The following is a 21,595-nucleotide window of genomic DNA, read 5'->3' as shown; positions in this document are numbered from 1 at the left end:
AATAAATTGCTGTAGGGTAATTATAACTTATTTTTGGTAGCATTATAAAAATGTTTGTGTACCAGTCGCTACCATAATACATGTAGTAAATAGCCTACTCTCTAAAAGTATAAATAATATCGATTCTAGATTTTATTTGTGCTGTAAATGTATTACACTTTTTACCCTTTTTTTTAAATATTTTTTAAATTCTAAATTCTCCGTTTGCTAACGTTTTCTCATAATACATTTCCACCATTGTTGTGTTTACAGTCTTCAATGCGAGACCTCTATTTTGAAGGGAAGTCGTTAAGGTCATGGCTTTATGCTTGTTAGGTCTTGCTTCTTGGGACGTCAGTCACGTATTGACTTCCCCCAGAGTCTAGAAAGTGGTAAAGAGGGTTTGGGGGGGATGAGTATGGTGGACAAAACCCTACGGATTTTAACAGCTGTCAGTTGGAGGAAGAAAACTGTCAATCCTTATGAAAAAAACACTAATATTTTAGCAGTCAATACAAGGAAACTCTCATCTTGGAATTACTGAAGTCGTTTGGGAGCTTCAACGAGCCAGGCGAATCTCTGGGAATCGTGACGTGAACAGCAGTGTCAGTTTGCGCTGTCACATTCGAAATTGGTTTAGTTAGCTGCTTGCTGGCTAAAATGCTAGCCAGCTAAATTTATACTGCTAAAAGGGATTGGCCTTCTCCTTTGGATTGAGGACGGTTCATTGCACCGGGAAAGGACATCTGGATTTAACTGTACTTTTTATGTTTGGGTCCCAAGGAAGGGTAAGAAACCCAGAGTCATACAAGCATTCCAAGTTTAGAAGGAACGTTTGTGAGAGGTTCTCTCCGTACCTTGAGTGAAGTAAGTTGCAGGCTGTGTATTGTACAGTATTTGCTAGCAGATGAAAATTGCAGACCAGTCAGCAGCAGCTAACGTTCACTTGCCTATTGGCTAACACTGGAACCAGTGGAGGTAACGTTGGTTATTGTTAGCTACCAAACCAAATAGGAATTTCCCAGTTACAATATGTTTAGTTAGCCCTGGAATTAATCTGGTTTACTTACAGATTAACAGTACTATTGTATCGCGTTAGCTAACTTGCTAGATAAATCTTAACTATACCTTTCTATCTTAAACTGTTTACAGTGTTAGCTTATTTAATGTTATCCTACTAGCTTGCTAACGTCAGTTAATGTCTCTGTAACGGTAGCTAGTTTATCATAAGCCAAATATTAAAACGTTGAGGGGACCGTCTTGCTAACTACCTAGCTAGCCAATTAACTAAAAGCGGCTAGCTACTAAAAAGTCTAGCATTACCCAAGAGATATTATTTGTCTAATGGTAGTTCGTTAAATACTTTAAGCAAGCTAGTAATCCTCATTTGGTCATCAATTATTGCCGCTAAGCTATCAAGGTAACAACGTAACCTGACATTAGCTGGTTCTATATCTGGGCGTTTTCTTCTTTCCTATGTTAAGCAGTAACGTTATTTGACTGATTCAATTGCACCCCTTAAAACGAATTCACCAGACGTACTAATGTTAAGTAGGGTTAACGGTAAAACAAAAATAACAAACGTATTCGCTAACGGTAATAATGTGTACAATATCAGTCTCACTTCTATGCTTAGTTTGCGCATCTACCTAATTCTAACAAGGGAACTTCGGCTAATGCTGAATTTACCCTTTGTCCAACAACTTCAGCTGTATGTAGGCAGATATGGCTGATGTCATAATTGGGTATTTAGGTTTGCTATACACAGTACTTGCCTTGGGCAAGACTTAAATGCGCTAGGTTTTGATTAAAATATGTCACTGTCGTCGAACGCATTTACTCTTGGAATACAAGGAAAGGTTGAAAAAGTTGTGCATTGTTTTTATTCCACACACAAGTTCCATCTGCGTGCAAATACTTGTCATATGTTGCATGTTTGTCAATGTAATAGCTTGCTTGTAAACAGCTGGCCATTGTCAGCCGCAAGTGACCATGGCAGTCTATTTAGGAATGTACTGAGATTTTCACTTCGTGCGCTGCACATGCATGCAAGTGCTTGCAGTGAAAGTTGCACATCCTCTAAATATGATAGATTATCAAGCAGTGTTTTTTGTGGGTGTTCAGTTGATCTTAAACTTTATTCAGATGTAAACAACACAGCATCAGTTCAATCATAATTGAGTATTTTTGTACATATTACTGTGGCAAATCTGATTGGGTGAAGATATAGTAAACATAGTGAGTGCATGCATTTTCATACATTTTTCTATTGCCCCCCTGTGAAACAAGTAGCTGGTATAGTTAAATTATATATTTTGTTTTTACAGATTTTTGCCCGGACTTAGTTGCTCTTATTTTGCCCTGTCTGTGTTGGTGGCGCTGCAGTAGCACAAAGCTATGGGGACACCAGGGTCTGGTAGAAAGCGTGCCCCTATCAAGGACCGGTTTTCAGCTGAGGATGAAGCCCTTAGTAGCATTGCCCGGGAGGTAAGTTATTGATCAATTTCAGACTGTCTACCTGTTCATTTTGGATTTGTAGAAAGCTGAAGACCTTCAGCAATTATTTCTATCCAAGCTTCTATCATATTAGAGCTGGGCAACAAAATCAGTATTGCGATAAGTGGACAAAATTTCTTAATGTTACTTACAGTAATTTAATTAACAGAATGTCTAAACTGCATTGGAATATGGCACAATTGTACTTTTTTAACAGTTATTGCAGTATATATTATTAAAGGTAATTGAATCCACTTATTGGAATACAGATTTTTGTTGATATTGCCCAGCCCTACCTCATATTGTGGGCCTACAGTATGTGTGTTGCTAAATGGATTGAAGTGCAAGTCGCATTGTTTATTTTCTTTTGTGGTTAGGCTGGTGACAGCCTTCCAAAATGGGAAAACTATGTAGAAATGGTTGATCATTTTGGTTTTAAGAGTGCTCTGGAAGCCTTAGATTTAGTACTTAAAATGTAGGACTCTCGACCCATACCCACAGTACCACTGAAATGAATGGGGCAAACATCCCTCAAAGGCATCTCACACATGTTCACACAGCTCTGCCTACCCCGAGACGTGCTTGTGGAAATTCAGGTTCTGCTAGTCAAGTTGCCTCTCAACTCTGGCAAGTGCAGACAGCATGTTTGGAGTGCTGCGGTAGGATTGACTTGGAAGAGATTTAGGGGAAAAAGGAAGGTAGGATGGCCTGTAATGACTTGTTCTGGGATTATTCCCTGTTTTTCAGCTATCAGGGCTCTCATTCCTGGCCTTTTAGTAGAGATTGCAAAACAGCTTCATAGAAGGCCCAAGCATTTGTGTAAACGTTGTTTATTGCTGTTTTCAGAGGGCTAATTTACTGCTTTGCATAAGTGTCTGAAAGGAACCATACCACTAGTCCGAAATATTATGAGAACATGTTTAACTGATGTTATTGACTCATGCTTTACTAGTAAATTTCCAGAATATGGACTGGGAGTAAATGTTGTCTGGCTACTCGAAGTCTCAATACTTTGGCACTGTACACAAGGTTCCATTTTCCTTCCTTAATCATTCATTTCTTTCAAATAGAAGCATGAGTCATCTGACCCACCCAGCCAGTGTCCTGTCCTGAATGAATCACAGACTCTTTGTGGAGTGCACTAGGCATGCACTGAACCTTGAGACTTTGTGCAATGGGTCCATAAGGCCAACTTTCAACTAAACTGGCACTGCCGCCACTCCTTTCCAATAAAAAAACCCCACCAGAACAACGCAGTCAACTGCATGATGTCAGCCATCCTCTTTTTGGCTGCAAGGATGCTTGAGTGGTCTGCGGCTGGACGTTGACTGAGAATTTCAGCCTGCATTTTCAGTTCCCCGAATTAAAGACAGTTTACCTTAGTAGGCAGTCTGTCACTCAAAATACCAGCAGATCCAAACATCAAACAAGCAAAAGCATGATACAAAATGTTTTCTGCCACTACTGGTTGGTTTTATGAAGGCTCTGAAGTACTATTTGTGAGGGAATATGGGAGTCAAAAGTTCACAGTCCATGTTATACGGTTTTAGTGCTTTGATGGTAATGATAGTGGTGGGCCTTGCAGCGGACGACTGAAACAGCAAAGTGGGGCGCTGCTTCGTTGTCTGAGGAAAGTCCCTGGCTGGACTAAGGAGTAGAAACTGCCTATCACTGTTTCAGCCAATTATTCCGTCATTGCTGCTTCATTGATGTATGTCGACGACGGCCTAGAGGCATGCAAAGTGAGCCATACAATATTTGTATTTGTTGTCTTATTCAGTTGTTTATTTCCAGTTTGTTGACGTTTCAACTGAAAATCATTTTTTCACTCTCAAACGCAAAACCTTTTTTAATTGAAAAACAAAATTGGTTATTGTACAATAATGATTGAACCACATCAAGACACCATTTAGTCTGGGTGAAGAAATATTTTTTTACATGTAACATCTAGCATTTTTGTCAGCAAAAGTCTTTGAGCTGAATTGTCTTTGGTTAAATGCATTTATTGATCATCACTTCTGCCAGGTAAACATAGGCTGTTTTATAAATAACATATGATGGGGAAGAGTTTTGGGGACTGCATCATCGACCAAAATACAGTTATGTCATTAACGTGATCATTAATGGCTGCGCAGTGGCAATCAAGTACTCATAGTGGTATTTTAACATTGGCTTCTCAAAACATGTTTTTAATGTCTTAGATTACACATTTAATACTTCTATGATCAAGTCAAAATCCAGCTATAATCGAGCCCTTTGAAGTTCAATCCTATTTTGGCTTCATTGGTCAATATATAAAAGAATAGGCCTATTTCTGCAACTATGTAAAGTACATTCTGTGTGTTGAGTTTCACATCCTATTTTTTCTTTTTTTTAGATAACTAAGTTGAAGTTTTCCTGTATTGTGCAGTACACCTGATCAAAACTTAGTTTTGGGTTAAAAAAACCTACCTATGTTCAGGTTATTTTTAGGTTACTTGAAATTGGACGTGTTATTTTGTCTAATCTGACATGGGGTGGGTTTCATTGCTTAGTTAGCTGGAGGCTTGTGTGTGCATTTTTGTGGTGGTTACCTCCTGCGGCTCATAACCCTACCCATGATATTGGCGCTAGCAAAATGCAGCGCTCCACACTGACAAAAAAAATTACGGGAACAATGCCTTTTAAAGTCGAATGAGGGCACACAAAATGGGTTGTGCTTTTATAGATAGAATACACTGTTAAGGCTAAGAACACACTGTGGACTGCAAAATATTTTGGCACATTTTAAAATGGGTGGTCTGTAAAGCCTGTCTAGGAGCTGGGTAGGGAGTGCCTTGGGCCGGACAGAGCTATAGATAGGACAGACACAGAGCTCAGCTGCGCTACAGTCCAGAGCAGGTCAGACTGGTTGACAGGTGCTGAGCATAGAGGCCAGCTCTGCTCCTCTCCCTCCCACTTTACACTCACACATTCACACACATCCGTTATCGCTTTTTGCTCCAAGAGATGTTTTATCATTTATTTCCCCAACCTTTTGAAATGCCCAGTCTGATTGGGTGTGCATTAGGAAACCAATTAGGTTTAATTACACAGACTTGATATGATGGTCCAGAGCAGTTTCTCAACCCTGCTCCTGGGCACCCCCCTGCCCTGTATGTTTTAGAACTGTCCCTGCTGTCTCACACCTGATTCAAATGATCACCTCATTATCAAGTCCTTCATGAGCTACATCAGGTATGTTAGGGCAGGAAGAGATCTTAGACATGCAGGGTAGGGGGGTGTCCAGGAGCAGGGTTGAGAAACACTGGTCTATAGCAATGGTTCTCAACTCCAGTCCTCGAGTGCCCCTAATGACGCATGTTTTTGTTGTAGCCCTCGACAGGCACAACCTTTTTAACTCAGAACCTGATAATTAAAGTTGAATCCTTTGTGCTTGGCTGGGACTACAATGAAAATGTGTACTGTTTGGGGTACCCAAGGACCGGAGTTGGGAACCACACAGTAACGATGGCCCGCTGTTCTGGGGCCAGTAAGTCCTAACCTTGGGCCAGTAGACAAAGACAGTCACTGACCCGTCAGGGCCCGTGCTTAATTTCTGCATCTAAATTCATAGTATCGTATAAAAATGTTTGCTTTACATCTTTGTCATTCTTCCTGCTTCGATTTCTGCTTGTTCTCGCATTAAAATGTTTCTGTGGAGCTTCTTCCCCCTCTGTGTGGTACAGTATCATTGTCGTCTTTTTGACCAATAATATTCGATGGCTCATCTGTTTTGACCAATCATAGTTCATAGTGCATTCTAGGGATGGATCCAAATATGGTATTGTACGAGGCAAAGCAAATGCCCTCATTTGTGTTTTCATGGAAAAACAGGTTCCACGGTTTCGAATACGATAATGGGCAGGGCAGTGTTGGGGAACCTTTTCAAAGTAACTAATTAGTTACTAGTTAGTTCCCATACAGTAACTAGTTGTTACTTAGTTACTTGCTGTTAAAAATAAGGCACTACGTTACTTAGTTACTTAAAGATAAGTCCTTTGATTTTATTTTCACATAGTCAGGTATTGCGTAGTCAGTGTCACTCAGCAGCGTATAAGATTAGCCTATCAATAATTATACATCATGAGTGACCAATCCTACTATGTCAAATAATATTTGCGTCATGTCATGTTATCTTCACACTCGGCTGCAAACCGTCCCAGCACATGCTGAAGGTCCTGGTTAGAAGGGGCCAACATGACAACATCATCTGCAAAAAGCAGAGACAAAATTGTGTGGTCCCCAAACCTGACACCCTCCGGCCCCTGGCTGCGCCTAGAAATTCTGTCCATAAAAATTACGAACAGAACCGGTGACAAAGGGCAGCCCTGCCGGAGTCCAACATGCACTGGGAACAAGTCTGACTTACTGCCGGCAATGCGGACCAAGCTCCTGCTTCGGTTGTACAGGGACCTGACAGCCCTTAGCAAAGGACCCAGGACCCCATATTCCCCATGCACCCTCCACAAGATGCCACGAGGGACACAGTCGAATGCCTTCTCCAAATCCACAAAACACATGTAGATTGGTTGGGCAAACTCCCATGAACCCTCCAACACCCCGTAGAGGGTATAGAGCTGGTCCAGTGTTCCACGGCCCGGACGAAAACCACACTGTTCCTCCTGAATCCGAGGTTCTACTATCGGCCGTATTCTCCTCTCCAGAACCCTGGCATAGACTTTCCCGGGGAGGCTGAGAAGTGTGATCCCCCTATAGTTGGAACACACCCTCCGGTCCCCCTTCTAAAAATGAGGGACCACCACCCCGGTCTGCCATCCCAGAGGCACTGTCCCCGACCGCCACGCGATGTTGCACAGGCGTGTCAACCAAGACAGCCCCACAACATCCAGAGACTTGAGGTACTCAGGGCGGATCTCATCCACCCCCGGTGCCTTGCCACCGAGGAGTTTCTTGACCACCTCAGTGACTTCAGCCCGGGTGATGGACGAGTCCACCTCTGAGCCCTCATCCTCTGCTTCCTCAATGGAAGAAGTGACAGCGGGATTGAGGAGATCCTCAAAGTATTCCTTCCACCGCCCGACGACATCCTCAGTTGAGGTCAACAGCTTCCCACCTCTACTGTAAACAGCGTTGGTAGGGCACTGTTTCCCTCTCCTGAGGCGCCGGATGGTTTGCCAGAATCTCTTCGAGGCCAGCCGATAGTCCTTCTCCATGGCCTCACCGAACTCCTCCCAGGCCCGAGATTTTGCCTCCACAATCACCCGGGCTGCAGCCCGCTTGGCTTGTCGGTACCCGTCAGCTGCGTCAGGAGTCCCACAAGCCCAACCAGGCCTGATAGGACTCCTTCTTCAGCTTGACGGCATCCCTTACTTCCGGTGTCCACCACCGGGTTCGGGGATTGCCGCCTCGACAGGCACCGGAGACCTTACGGCCACAGCTCCGAGCGGCCGCTTCGACAATGGCGGTGGAGAACATGGTCCACTCGGACTCAATATCTCCAGCCTCCCTCGGGATCCAGTCGAAGCTCTGCCGGAGGTGGGAGTTAAAGATCTCTCTGACAGGAGACTCGGCCAGACGTTCCCAGCAGACCCTTACAGTACGCTTGGGCCTGCCGAGTCTGTCCAGCTTTCTCCCCCGCCATCGGATCCAACTCACCACCAGGTGGTGATCAGTTGACAGCTCTGCCCCTCTCTTCACCCGAGTGTCCAAGACATACGACCGCAGGTCAGATGAGACGACAACAAAGTCGATCATCGACCTGCGGCCTAGGGTGTCCTGGTGCCACGTGCACTGATGGACACCCTTATGCTTGAACATGGTGTTCGTTATGGACAAACTGTGACTAGCACAGAAGTCCAATAACTGAACACCACTCGGGTTCAGATCAGGGGGGCCGTTCCTCCCAATCACGCCCCTCCAGGTGTCACTGTCGTTGCCCACGTGGGCGTTGAAGTCCCCCAGTAGAACAATAGAGTCCCCAGTTGGAGCACTTTCCAGCACCCCTCCCAGAGACTCCAAGAAGGTTGGGTACTCTGCACTGCCGTTCGGCCCGTAGGCACAAACAACAGTGAGAGACCTATCCCCGACCCGTAGGCGCAGGGAACCGACCCTCTCGTTCACCGGGGTAAACTCCAACACATGGCGGCAGAGCTGGGGAGCTATAAGCAAACCCACACCAGCCCGCCGCCTCTCACCATGGGCAACTCCAGAGTGGTGAAGAGTCCATCCTCTCTCAAGGAGTGTGGTTCCAGAGCCCAAGCCGTGCGTAGAGGTGATCCCGACTACCTCTAATCGGAACCTCTCAACCTCACGCACTAACTCAGGCTCCTTCCCCGCCAGCGAGGTGACATTCCACGTCCCTAGAGCTAGTTTCCGTGTCCAGAGATCGGGTTGTCTAGGCCCCTGCCTTCGACTGCCGCCCGATCCTCTTCACACCGGCCCCTTATGGTCCCTCCTGTGGGTGGTGAGCCCACGGGAGGGCGGCCCCACGTCGCCCGTTCGGGCTGAGCCCGGCCGGGCCCCATGGGGGAAGGCCCGGCCACCAGGCGCTCGCATACGAGCCTCAACCCCGGGCCTGGCTCCAGGGTGGGGGCCTGGCTCCAGGGTGGGGCCCCGGCTGCGCCATACCGGGCGACGTCACGGTACTCAATCTTTTTCATTATTAAGGGGGGTTTGAACCGCTCTTAGTCTGACCCGTCGACTAAGACCTGTTTGCCTTGGGAGACCCTACCAGGGGCATATAGCCCCAGACAACATAGCTCCTAGGGTCACTCGGGTACTCAAACCCCTCCACCACGTTAAGGTGGCAGTTCTTGGAGGGGTAATATTTGCGTTTAGTTCTTTAATCAAGAATCTTTTAAATCAATACATTTTGTATTGCAAGTGCCTCCACATTCTCAGGCCAGGTTTATTATACAGCCTGTATGAGCACACTTCAATACTAGATAGATCCATTGTGGTGAACAATAAGGAACCAAAATGACATCTGTAGCATTGTTCACTGATAAACATACCTTCTCAAAATGAAAACAGCTATTTGAAATCTCTTTGCAATAATATGCATTAATGTTTCATGACTTTATTCAGAAGTGAATGATTCAGACAAATTGCGTTTAAAAACAGAACATGTATTTAGATGTTAATTTGCTATAAACTATAGTTGACCAAAGAAAATGTTTCTCTGCTTATATAAACGACCACTATTAACATCTCCCATATACAAATACAATGTGGCCTACATAAATAAGTTTATTAACATTACTCTTGTGAATCCCTAACAAGCCCCGCTGCCATCCTTAATCATTTGTTGTTAATATAGCTCTGAAGTGGCTGTTATGTGTTCATTCGGATTAATCAATCGTTTGCCTGGAAATAATGGATGTTTTGGGATCAACTTTGGTTGTCCAAAAGAGGATGATTTATGATCGAACTTTGGTTGTCCAACAGGCAAGTTCCCAACTGGCAAGTTGATCCAAAACATAACAGCAACCGCTGTGATTGGGTATATGCGAGGGTAACGTTGTAGTCGAAATAGTGTATCATGTCCTTTATCTGGAAGAGATGGTGCTGCCATCTTTCGTTTTTTGTTGCCACTTGCTACTAGAGAAAAGTAATGCTACGTAAAGCCTCGTAGGTTGCACTGAGGGAAATTGAGTAAAGCGTTATTTATTTGGAAAAATAACTGGTAAGGGATTGCTTAAATTAAATAACAAATGCGTTACTTTTAAAAAGTAGTCTGACTACTTTGTAATGTATTACCCCCCAACACTTGGCAAGGGACACGTACTGCTGTGCATTTCTGATGAAAGCCGATAAGGCAGGGTCGTTTATTAAGTGAACGAACCACTACCGAAAACCTGCAGCATGTCACGTGTATTGCGTCCCAGGGTTGTGGGAGTGACTCTGATATTCGGGGGAGGAGGCACATCTGACAAAATGTGAATTTATTCACCAACATTTATTTTTAATATGCAGTTCTGTGTTTTTCCACTTCTAGTTTAATTCTCTTTGTCCGTTGAGTACATTAGATATAGACATGCTCTGGTTAAAAAAAAAAGGCGTTGGCATTATTTACCAATGAAGTGCGAATAGGACCAGTGCAACCAACACAGATTTGCTCAGAGGTAGTCTGGTTGAAAATACTGGGGGTGATAATAGTTTCCACAACGCTAACTTGCAATACTCTGTCTGGAAAGGTTGCAGCAAATAGTTACCCCAAACGATGTTGTCTGCTCAATATGCTTTCTGTACTGATGTGTTGATTGGGATCAAGCGTTCAGTGCATAAAATTCCAGAGTGACTTAGAGAATGTAGTGATTTCTAAACATGCGATAGTCCTAACTAGCATTGGTGAATTATACCTTGTGTGACTTCTTTGCATGGTGGGACTTTTCAGCTGGAAAGGCATCTCCGATAGATGATAATGTAACCAGAGTGCATTTTTTAAATGACAAATACTACAATGATGTTGGTAACACCTCGTGTTAGTCCAGCTTTAAGTTTTCCAATCTGCTCCTATAGACAGCCTTGAATTACTACTTCTTACTATCTTACCCGTTGGTTTGTCACCTCTCCCTCGCTCAGCCTACCTTTCTGATATGTGTTATTGTAATGACTGCCTCTCTCCTGAATGAATTAAACACATGCAGTACCATCCTAAATTCAGCCACTGCCCTGCTATCAGAGATCTTATTCAATGACTCTGATTGATTTACATGATGACAGATCAACAGTCTATTTTGGCGTGGCACTTAAATCAATAATTTACCGGTTGGTTGGTTGCCTCTTTCTCTCTTTGCCTGTTTGTTCATTTCTATCACTTTCCTGCCATGATGTAAAAAAAATATTTGATCCCCTGCTGATTTTGTACATTTGCCCATTTACAAAGAAATGATCAGTCTATAATATTAATAGGTTTATTTGAACAGTGAGAGACAGAATAACAACAAAAAAATCCAGAAAACCGCATGTCAAAAATGTTACAAATTGATTTGCGTTTTAATGTGTGAAATAAGTATTCATCCCCTCTGCCGAACATGACTTGGTGGCAAAACCCTTGTTGGCAATCACAGATTTTGAAGTTGTCCTGTGAAGTTGTCCTGTCCCCTTAGCAGAAAAACACCCCCAAAGCATAATGTTTCAACCTCCATGTTTGACGGTGGGGATGGTGTTTTGGGGTCATAGGCAGCATTCCTCCTCCAAACACTGCGAGTTGAGTTGGTGCCAAAGAGCTCGATTTTGGTCTCATCTGACCACAACACTTTAATCCAGCTCTCCTCTGAATCATTCAGTTGTTCATTTGCAATCTTCAGATGGGCCTGTGCATGTGCTTTCTTGAACAGGGGGAAATTGTGGGCGCTGCAGGATTCCAGTCCTTCACGGCATAGTGTGTTAACAATTGTTTTCTTGGTGACTATGCCTTGAGATCCTCCAGTGTAGTTCTGGGCTGATTCCTCACCGTTGTCATTATCATTGCAACTCCACGAGGTGAGATCTTGCATGGAGCCCCAGACAGAGGGAGATTGACTGTTCTTTTGTTTCTTCAATTTGTGAACAATCGCACCAACTGTTTTCACCTTCTCACCAAGCTGAAATTATTTTTTTGGCCAGCTTTGGTGTGTAGATTGTTACCAAGAACCATAGCTACTTACACTCCATTCTTGACTGATGGTAGCTAGCTACTTGCATACCCTATGGTGCAGACTAAGACAGAGATTGTGCAAATCATTTTAGCAGGCGTTCTTCCTTTCAAATCATCCACAATCACTTTTTCACACAGCCATAGGAACTACAGTGTTATCTAGCAAGCAAGCTATTGTAACGTTGGATTAAACTTGAATGTTATGATATCTAGATAACTACGTTTTAACAATTTTTTGTTCCAGAAGAAAGCTTGTATTTTATCATGTTAGTTTGTTCTATAGCTATGAAAATCTATTGATGTTTATACACGTTATACTTACAGTGAAGACAACTTATAGCTACAGTATTCCACTTAGCCAGCCTGCACACTGCTCATCATGAAAGAATGATTAAGAAAGATGGATTCGATCACGATGGAGATGTTACAAGTTCCAAAGTGTGTTTGTTTTTTTCAAAATAAAAGTATTACGCAAAACACAATTGAGGGGGAGGGGGGGCACTTTAACCGGTTTCAAATATTGGGGGGTACATGTCCACTCCATCCTTCCCGGCTCCTACGCCCTTCATTGCGTCCGAACGGCATTACGCATAGCCAAATTGAATAACTAATTACGACCGCCTATCGTGCTATGAAGAGGGAGAAACTATTCACGGACTACGTCCATGACATAGTCCGTTGAATACCAATAGAGAAACCTTACGGACATGGCTTGTCGAAAGTGTCATGTTAACTACGCCTGCCTACGCGCTTGCCAGAAGACAGTCAACCAACTAGTAAAAGTACTGTATTGCTCCACATTTATATTACCTAAATTTATTAATTCAATTATTTAATTGTCAATGCTTTTATGTCACATCAAATAAGCAAGCATCTTCATGACAAGATGATAATGATATTCATAGTAGCTTATATTTTGAAAACCATTTTAAAAGGTAATGGTGTGTTGCATCATAAACAGCAATTGCTTGTATCAGCTCTCATATCTGATCACTTGTAAATCTGTGGTATAAATCATTATTGTGATATATTTACATACTATATATCTGAATAATACACTTTTTTTCATTCAGGCCAGTAGATTTCTGACAAAAGTTAGCGTTGGACCCTGAGAGCCAGTGTTCAGCTAAACAGTTATTGTTTTTTTAATAATCAAATTACTGTTGTGACATGCAGTCTAAAGTACAATCCTGCCTAAATAGACATTTTCCAGGTGTTTTTATTCTATTAGCTACAAACCACCATATCAAAAAAGACCTATTGTAACCTAACTGAGTTGTCTGTTGGCCCATGGTTACAGATTACATTAAAGAGGTCAAAGGGATATTAGGAATCCTGTACTGCAAGCCCGAACATTGGGCAAAAAACCCCATTAATTTTTTTTAGTAGTTGTTGGATAGTGCCCAGCTGATATTAGCATTTCACAGAAATAACAATAATATTTTCAGAGACTGGATGATTACCACTGCTTGTTTGCTGTGATTTATTTTTTAATGGTTGTTGTATGAGTAGCTTGATATATCCATTGCATTTGAATAAATAGTGGCTTTTCGACAGTGCTTGCTGGATAAAGTCCACTTTATCAAGCAAGCAGCCCTGTCCTCATTGAATTTTACTTAGTTAACCTAAGAAGGTAGCAATCATGTGAGCTTAGCAATCTAGCCAGCAGGGTAAAGTAGCTTGCTGCTAGTTTTTAGTCATTTTTAAATGGCACAACATTATTTTCAAGACTGTTGGATAATAGCTAGCTAGCAGCCTGGTTAGTCAGCTAACTAACCAGCTAGCAATTTTAACAATGTAACTAGTGATTGATTGTTTTTTAAAAGCAAAGTTTCATGCAAGCTATCAACTTACAGTAGCATTCTCCACTGTCACAGCTTAGTCTTTTTATCTGAGCATCAGAATATTCAGATGTTTCTGTGAAAACAACGTTCTGGTGGGGAAGAACATTGACAGGTTCTTAATGACTAAACTACATATTTGTTCATTTAGACAGCTTATTGTACAGCATTGTGAACATCTGTTCAGGTGTTTATATCTACTATATTTTCACTTTGCCACTTTGCTAATTCCTGGCTATGGTCAAAGGAAATATTGTAACATTTGTAGATCATGGGCTTTCAAACACATCTGAGGTTCAGGATAATTCAACCCAAGTATATATTTTGGACTGAGCTATTCCTTTTAGCCAAATCAATTGGAACATTTTAGTTTTGCTTGCAGTCCTCATAGTCACACCGCATCAACATGATGGTTATGCCACTCTGCTTGTGAAGATGGAGAAATTGTAGACCACCCGTTGTGTGATCAGCCAGTTGAACATTTCGAGAGGCTTAAGACCAGACCATTGGCAACTCCCAAAGATGGCTGATAGTGCATCTGTCAGAAGTCACCATGTGTGAACTGTTTGACTCTCACATAAACATCCCAAGGCTTACATGTTTGCACTACAGAAGCATGGTATTTTCACCAGTGCACCCCCCCCCCCAAACACACACACACTCTCAACAGGAATAGGCTTACATGTGGCCTATTCTGGCACCACTGATAAGCGGTGACTGTTTGCAGAGAGATATTCTGTGACCTACAGTTGATGCAGCACCCATCTTTTGTTAAATGTTTTTTCCTGCAATGGGAAGTTAAACACGATAGTGTTTGTGGATATGGTGTTGTCATGAGCAGATTAAAGCCATAGGTGTGAGTGTGGTCGTCAAGGGGCCTGTGTGGGGGAGGCAGAGCCTGCTTAAATTAGCGACTGCTGCTTAAGCGCATTGCAAAATTAGCCCTAGTTTGCCCTCAACCTGTGTAGGGGGCAATTTAGGTAAAATTGGCTTAAGTTGCCTATACCCTGAAACACTATTTCCTTTATCTTTTAATATGGTTGTGGAATTGTGGAAACATCTTTCTTATACTAAACATTTGAGTGAAAATTGAGAGTAAATTTTCCCTCTTTGAGATGCTTAAATTAGCCTCTCTAAACTGATGACTAGCACATGTTGGGGACTAGTCACCCCAAGCGCTCCCGCAGGACATTCAAATAGAGCTGTGAGTCATGTGGGAAACTGGTCAGTACATGTGGTCATTGTGGTACAGTAGCTCTCTGCAACTGAGTTCTCACAGAAGAATGTACATTACCGTTCAAAAGTTTGGGATCACTTAGAAAGTTCCTTGTTTTCAAAATATATATAAATATATACATTTTTGTCCATTAAAATGACATCAAATTGATCAGTTACAGTGTAGACATTGTTAATGTTGTAAATGACTATTGTAGCTGGAGAAGCCCATTATTAACAACCATCAGTCCTGTGTTTTAATGGCATGTTGTGTTTGCTAATCCAAGTTTAGCATTTTAAAATGCTTATTGATTATTAGAAAACCCTTTTGCAACTATGTAAGCACAACTGAAAAATGTTGTGCTGATTGAAGAAATAAAACTTGAGATTAAGTTGAGTATCTGGAGCATCAGCAGTTCTGGGTTTGATTACAGGCTCAAAATGTCTGGAAACAAAGAACTTTCTTCTGAAACGTGTCTATTGTTCTAAGAAGTGAAGGCTATTCCATGTGAGAAATTGCCAAGAATCTGAAGATCTTGTACAGTGTTGTGTACTACCCCCTTCACAGAACAGCGCAAAATTGTCTCTTACCAGAATAGAAAGAGTAGGAGGCGGCCCTGGTGCACAACTTAGCAAGAGGACAACTACATTAGTGTCTAGTTTGATAAACGGTTGCCTCAAGTCCTCGACTGGCAGCGTCATTAAATAGTACCTGCAGAACACCAGTCTCAATGTCAGAAGTGAAGATGGGACTCTGGGGTGCTAGCCTTCTTTGCAGAGTTGCAAAGAAAAAGCCCTATCTCAGACTGGCCAGTAAGAAGAAAATATTAAGATGGGCCAAAGAACACAGACACTGGACAAAGGAAGATTGGAAAAAAGTGTAATGAGATTTTCGAATCACAGAACATTTGTGAGATTCAGGCCAAGTGAAAAGATGCTGGAGGAGTGCTTAAAGCCATCTGTCAAGCATGATGGAGGCAATGTGATGTTCTGGGGGTGTGTTAGCGCCGATAATGTAATAACTACCATTAATGTAATAACTGCCAATAACGTAATACATTTTCAATACTTAATGTAATAAAAGTCAATGTAATATCTTACCAATAATGTAATAAAATTTCTGAACCAATAAGGTAATAACATATTTTGCCCATGATGTTATAAGTTATTACATTATTGGCTGGGTACACCAATAATGAGGTCCACAATTCTGTTGTATTCCAAGGTGTTGGATTTCTGTGTTCCAAGGTGCATCCCAGATGTGTTTGATTACGTTGAGAACTGGTGACTTAGGTGGGACTGGCAAGACCCCAGTCTGAGTGTTCCTCTGACCATAATATGGCGTATCTTGACGAGTGTGGCGGGGGCATTGTCCTGTTGGAAGAGGCCAAACCCATCAGAATGAACGCAGGACATGAATGGTTGTAACTTGTCAAAGGATGCACACACAGCGTTCACCTGTCAGAGACGTTTGTAGACATACCAGGGGTCCCATTGAATGCCAGCTAAACAAACCCCATACCATTACGGAGCCGCCACCAGCCTGTAAAATGCCCTGTTGACATGCAACACACACAGATCCTTCCTTCTGCCCGAAAGAGTGGAAAATGTGACTCGTCAGACCAGGCTACTAATTTCCAGTCAAGTGTCCAGTGGCGGTTTTCCTGAGCCCGGGCGAGGCGCATAGTTGTCTGTCGAGTATTCATCAGGGGTACTCGAGTTAGGTATCGGCTCCTAAAGCCCATATCCCAATGGGAACGTTGCACAGTCCCTCACGCTGATGTTTGTCGAGGGCCCAGCATTGAGTGCAGATGTTATTTGAGGCAGTATTGCATGCCTATCGCATGAAACAATTCTTGCAAGCTGATGCTGGTCACGTTCTCCCACAGTCTTTTTACGGCCCCACTGCTGCCGTAAGTTTGATGTTTTTCCAGAATTCTTGTATTCACGGTACAACCTTGAAATGGTATTACATGAAAATCCAAACTTCTCCTCTACCCCCAAAATGACCCATCTCACGAGCTCCAACTATTAAACCGCATTGAAAATCGCTTAAATCGTGATAACTTTCCATTCTCATGGCAGAAACAGCTGTAGGCGCTTCTACACATGGCTATCACTTTATATACAGTTGTGCTCATAAGGTTGCATACCCTGGCAGAAATTGTGAAATTTTGGCATTGATTTTGAAAAAAGGATTGTGATCATATGAAGCCATTTTATTATAATAGTTGTTTGGCTCCTTTTTAAATCATGATGATAACAGAAATCACCCAAATGGCCCTGATAAAAAGGGTTACATAGCCTTGAATGTTTGGCCTTGTTACAGACATACAAGGTAACACACACAGATGAAAATGGCAATTAAAGGTGGATTTCCCACACCTGTGGCTTTTTAAATTGCAATTAGTGTCTGTGTATAAACAGTCAATTCGTTTATTAGCTCTAACGTGGATGCCCTGAGCAGGCAAGATACTGAGCCATGGGGAGCAGAAAATAACTATTAAACGACCTGCGTAATATGGTAATGGAACTTTATGAAGATGGAAAAGGATATAAAAAGAGATCCAAAGTCTTGCAAATGTCAATACTGTTCAATCACTTAAGAAGTGGAAAATTCAGGGATCTTTTGATACCAAGGCTAGGTCAGGTAGACCAAGAAAGATTTCAGCCAAAACTGCCAGAAGAACTGTTTGGGTTGCAAAGAAAACCAGCAGGTAACCTTAGGAGAAATACAGGCTGCTCTGGAAAAATATTGTGTGGTTGTTTCAAGAAGCACAATACGACGATTTTTGAAAAAATAATTAGACAAAGTAGACATTTTGACATGACCTGGTACTGTCAGACATTTCTTTCAGCATGTCCCTTAGAACTCTTCTGTTAGCTGCATGCAATTTTACAATGTTTTGTCATTTATTTGGGGATTTATGACCATTTCAAACTATACATTGTTGGTAGCAGAGAGGACCTAACCGATGGACCAAAGATACAGGAAATTAATAGTCACAATCCATATTAATTACAAACAATTGTAGATATTTATGTTATGAAAAATACAGTGAAAATAACTACATTTAAGAAAATAGGGCATCTCGGAGACTATAACCCTAACGCTTTTTACAACATTTACTAAAACTGTCTGTACTGTGTTTTCTGTAAAATAGGTTTGAAGTGATTTGTGGAACTTCCTATTATATAGTATTTAAAGTGTGAATGACAGTTTCCTTTCTTGTTTTTTTTGTTCCATAATCTTCCATTCCTCTCTGAGACCTCTCTAAATCCCAACCTTGTTTCACAAAATGAACTAAAGCAATATCTTAACTGTATTATTCCAGCTGGATATTTATATATGATTTTGAACATGCTATGACATTACAGTATATGTCAATATTACTGTGGAATTTTGATGTCATTGATCCTGCAAATTACCCTTCAAAATTTTCAATTCTGCCAATAATGTAGGAACTTTTTGTTATTGGTTCAGAAATATTACATTATTGGTAAGTTGTTATATTATTGACTTTATACATTTTCTATTTTTAATGTAGTATATATTATATAAATGGTGGTTATTACATTATTGGCTGCTACAGGTTGCTTTGGGAGATTTGGGAAAAGGGTAAAAGAATATAAAGGTTCTGGAATAAGGAAGGCTATTACTCCATGTTGCAATGCCATGCCATACCCTGGCGCTTTGCTTGATTGCAGACAATTTCTTCCTACAACCGGACTGACGCAAAGCACAGCTCCACTATGCAAGAACTATTTAGGGAAGATGCAGTCAGCTGGTATTTGGTCTGTAATGGACTGGCCAGCAGTCACCAAATCTCAACCCTTAAACTGTTGTGGGAGCAGCTTGACTGTATGGTATGTATGAAGTGCCCATCAAGCCAATCCAATTTCTGGGAGGTACTTTAGGAAGTGTGGGGTGAAATGTCTTTAGATCACCTCAACAAATTGACAAGTAGAATGCCGAAGGCTGCAAGGCTGTGATTGCTGCAAATGGAGGATTTATTTTACAAAAGCAAAGTTTGAAGGACAGTTATTTAAATTAAAGCTGCAAGCAGCACTGAGCGGGTTTCTGCAAACAGCACTGAACTGAAAGCACTGAAAATTGCACCATTTGCGCTGAGAAACAAATGAGTAACACCAAATGTGGCATGGATAGTTTTTTTCAAACTGTCCATCATGGTGAACTCCATTGCTCCCAATGGCAAAACATTTATTTGTGAGATTACCTTACCTCTTTTCAGACTTTTAATCACATAGGCCCTCATCTATCATTCTTGCGTAGAAACGGGCGTATATGTTGCCGTAAGATTTTGCTTACACTCCTCTCACCGCCTGATTTATGAAGCTGTGCGTACCTTTAAAATCCAGGTGTACGCAATACCTGCCCTTGATAAATGCCGCGGCTGAAAACGATCGTCATTAGAATAACACGCCCCTATATATTCAAGTCTCCGCTTCCCCCACGCCCTCATTTTACCCAATGGACACACGGAAGACGGCAAAAAAGAGAAACTTCTCTGACATGGAGATTGAGACGATCACCAGGGAGGTAGAAATAAATAAAATTGTTTCATTTGGCAGTTTAAAAAGCGGAATAAAAGATGTGATGTGGAGTACCATTCATTCACATTAATAATTGCATGACAATTTGTAATATTCGTCTTATTATTTTATGATATTTATTATTAATGACGTTTATTGTTATTTAGAAGAAGAATGTCGTTATTATTATTTCTATTATTATTTAAAAGAAGAAGAATGTCATTTTTATTATTTTGTCAGTCTGAATTATATTTTGGTCATTGAAAGCCTTTTATTACTGAACCCAGTCTGTGCGCAACTGCCGGGCCTAACCCTGAAACGTCATGTAAAGCGCACAGGCTCGCATCTGAAGGAATACATAGAAATCAAATGCTTTGGTAAAGTCACACAAATTAAACCTTGAAGTCCATGTTGCACAAAAATAAACTGAAGTTTGTAATTATGTTGTTGTTTTTTTTACAGTGGGTCATAATATATCATATCTTTTAGTTTGTCAGTGCGTTAGGATTTTTTTTCCTGCGCATTTCCGAACTCAAAACGTGCGTACACCACCTCCTGAGCTGGCGTAGGATTTGAGAGTGCCGTACGCCAACGTCCATATTGATAAATCTCAAAGTCACCGTGGTTTTGGGTGTATGCCAGGTGTACGCTGGAAATTTGGTGTACGCACTTTTGATAAATGAGGGCCATAGTGAGCATTGTGAGCTTGCAAATGTGACCAACTAAATAGCGCCAACTTGTGGTTAATTCCAAATTCCTTTGTTCGATTTGGTCGTTTCGTGATTGTAAACAAACATACCAAGTTGAATTATAATATTATTTTAGGGGTAGCAGTTGTGCTAATATGTGCAAAACTAGGCCCTGCACATGTTCGTTGGTCTACAGCGGCCATGTTTTTTCACAAACAGATGTAATTCATATGAATGTAAAGATCTTCATACATACAGGCACAATATGAAGTTACGTTAAGATTGGTCATTTGGACCTAGTGGAATAAACTTTGAGCTTTTTTACATATTCAAAATGACAGAGTTAATGGATTCCAATGGCAAAAATGTTATATGTAAGGATATCGAGTTATCTACCTCTTTTCAGGGCTCTAACTCAACCGGGGTGAGCATCGTAAAGGTTGCACATGTCAAAAAACTCAATAGTGCCACTGTGAGATTAAATGTAAAGTGCTTGCACACATTGTCTTCTAAAGATTGTGAAGTAAAATCGGATTAAACATGTAGGTATTATGTGCCTATATGCGCAAAACAACACATATCTACAAGTTCATAGGTCAATAGGGGCCATGTTTTTTTTGTCTTACCTGGTATATGTATACATTTTGAAGACCTTTGACCATAGATGCTAAATGTTAAGTCAAGTGAATGTCGGACATTATATCGGGGACATTCTAAATGGCCAAAAAATCATAAAGGAACCCAAATAAGTTAAGGAATCCGAAATGCAAATATGTTCCCTTTTTTGGCGATGGACTTAACTACCTCTGTTCAGGGCTGTAACTTAAATTAGGTGAGCGTGGTGAGCTGGCAATTATAAAAATCACCCCCATGTGGTGGATTGAAAATTGCTTGCACTAATTTTTGTTGTCTTATGGTTGTAAGCATATGCAAGAATTAGAATTATAATACCATTATGCCTGTTGGAAGTTTGTGCCTATTTATGGAAAACCACGCCCATGCGCAAGTTCATTGGTCAATAGCTGCCATGTTTTTTTTTGACAACAGGAGGGCTTCTTAAAGAAAAACTAACAGGTCTGTGAGAGCTGGAATTCTTACTGGTTGGTAGATGATCAAATACTTATGACATGCAATAAAATGCAACTTAATCACATTGTATGATTTTTAAATAATTTTCTGGATTTTTGTTTTAGATTGTC

The 21,595-nt window shown here is 41.4% G+C and overlaps 1 protein-coding gene across 21 annotated transcripts in view; it reads left to right on the top strand.

Annotated features, from left to right (window-relative positions):
• The first annotated feature begins 298 nt into the window (after window positions 1-298).
• lrrfip2 (leucine rich repeat (in FLII) interacting protein 2) overlaps window positions 299-21,595 on the top strand; it is a 51,409-nt gene continuing 30,112 nt past the window's right edge. For 6 of the 21 annotated variants that reach the window (XM_020045093.3, XM_020045091.3, XM_020045094.3 and 3 more), the window contains exons 1-2: window positions 301-846; window positions 2,307-2,466. In XM_020045093.3, coding sequence (XP_019900652.2) covers window positions 2,377-2,466 — 90 coding nt within the window. In that variant the 5' untranslated portion in view covers window positions 301-846; window positions 2,307-2,376. Of the gene's footprint in view, window positions 847-878; window positions 958-2,306; window positions 2,467-21,595 lie in introns of those variants that run through there. The other 15 variants (XM_029120620.2, XM_020045092.3, XM_020045085.3 and 12 more) reach the window with 8 other exon arrangements.

This window comes from Esox lucius, chromosome 6 (assembly GCF_011004845.1).
Source record: "Esox lucius isolate fEsoLuc1 chromosome 6, fEsoLuc1.pri, whole genome shotgun sequence".
Taxonomy (NCBI): Eukaryota; Metazoa; Chordata; class Actinopteri; order Esociformes; family Esocidae; genus Esox; species Esox lucius.
Note: the sequence above shows the minus strand (reverse complement) of the source record. Positions and strands in the feature narration are given on the sequence as shown.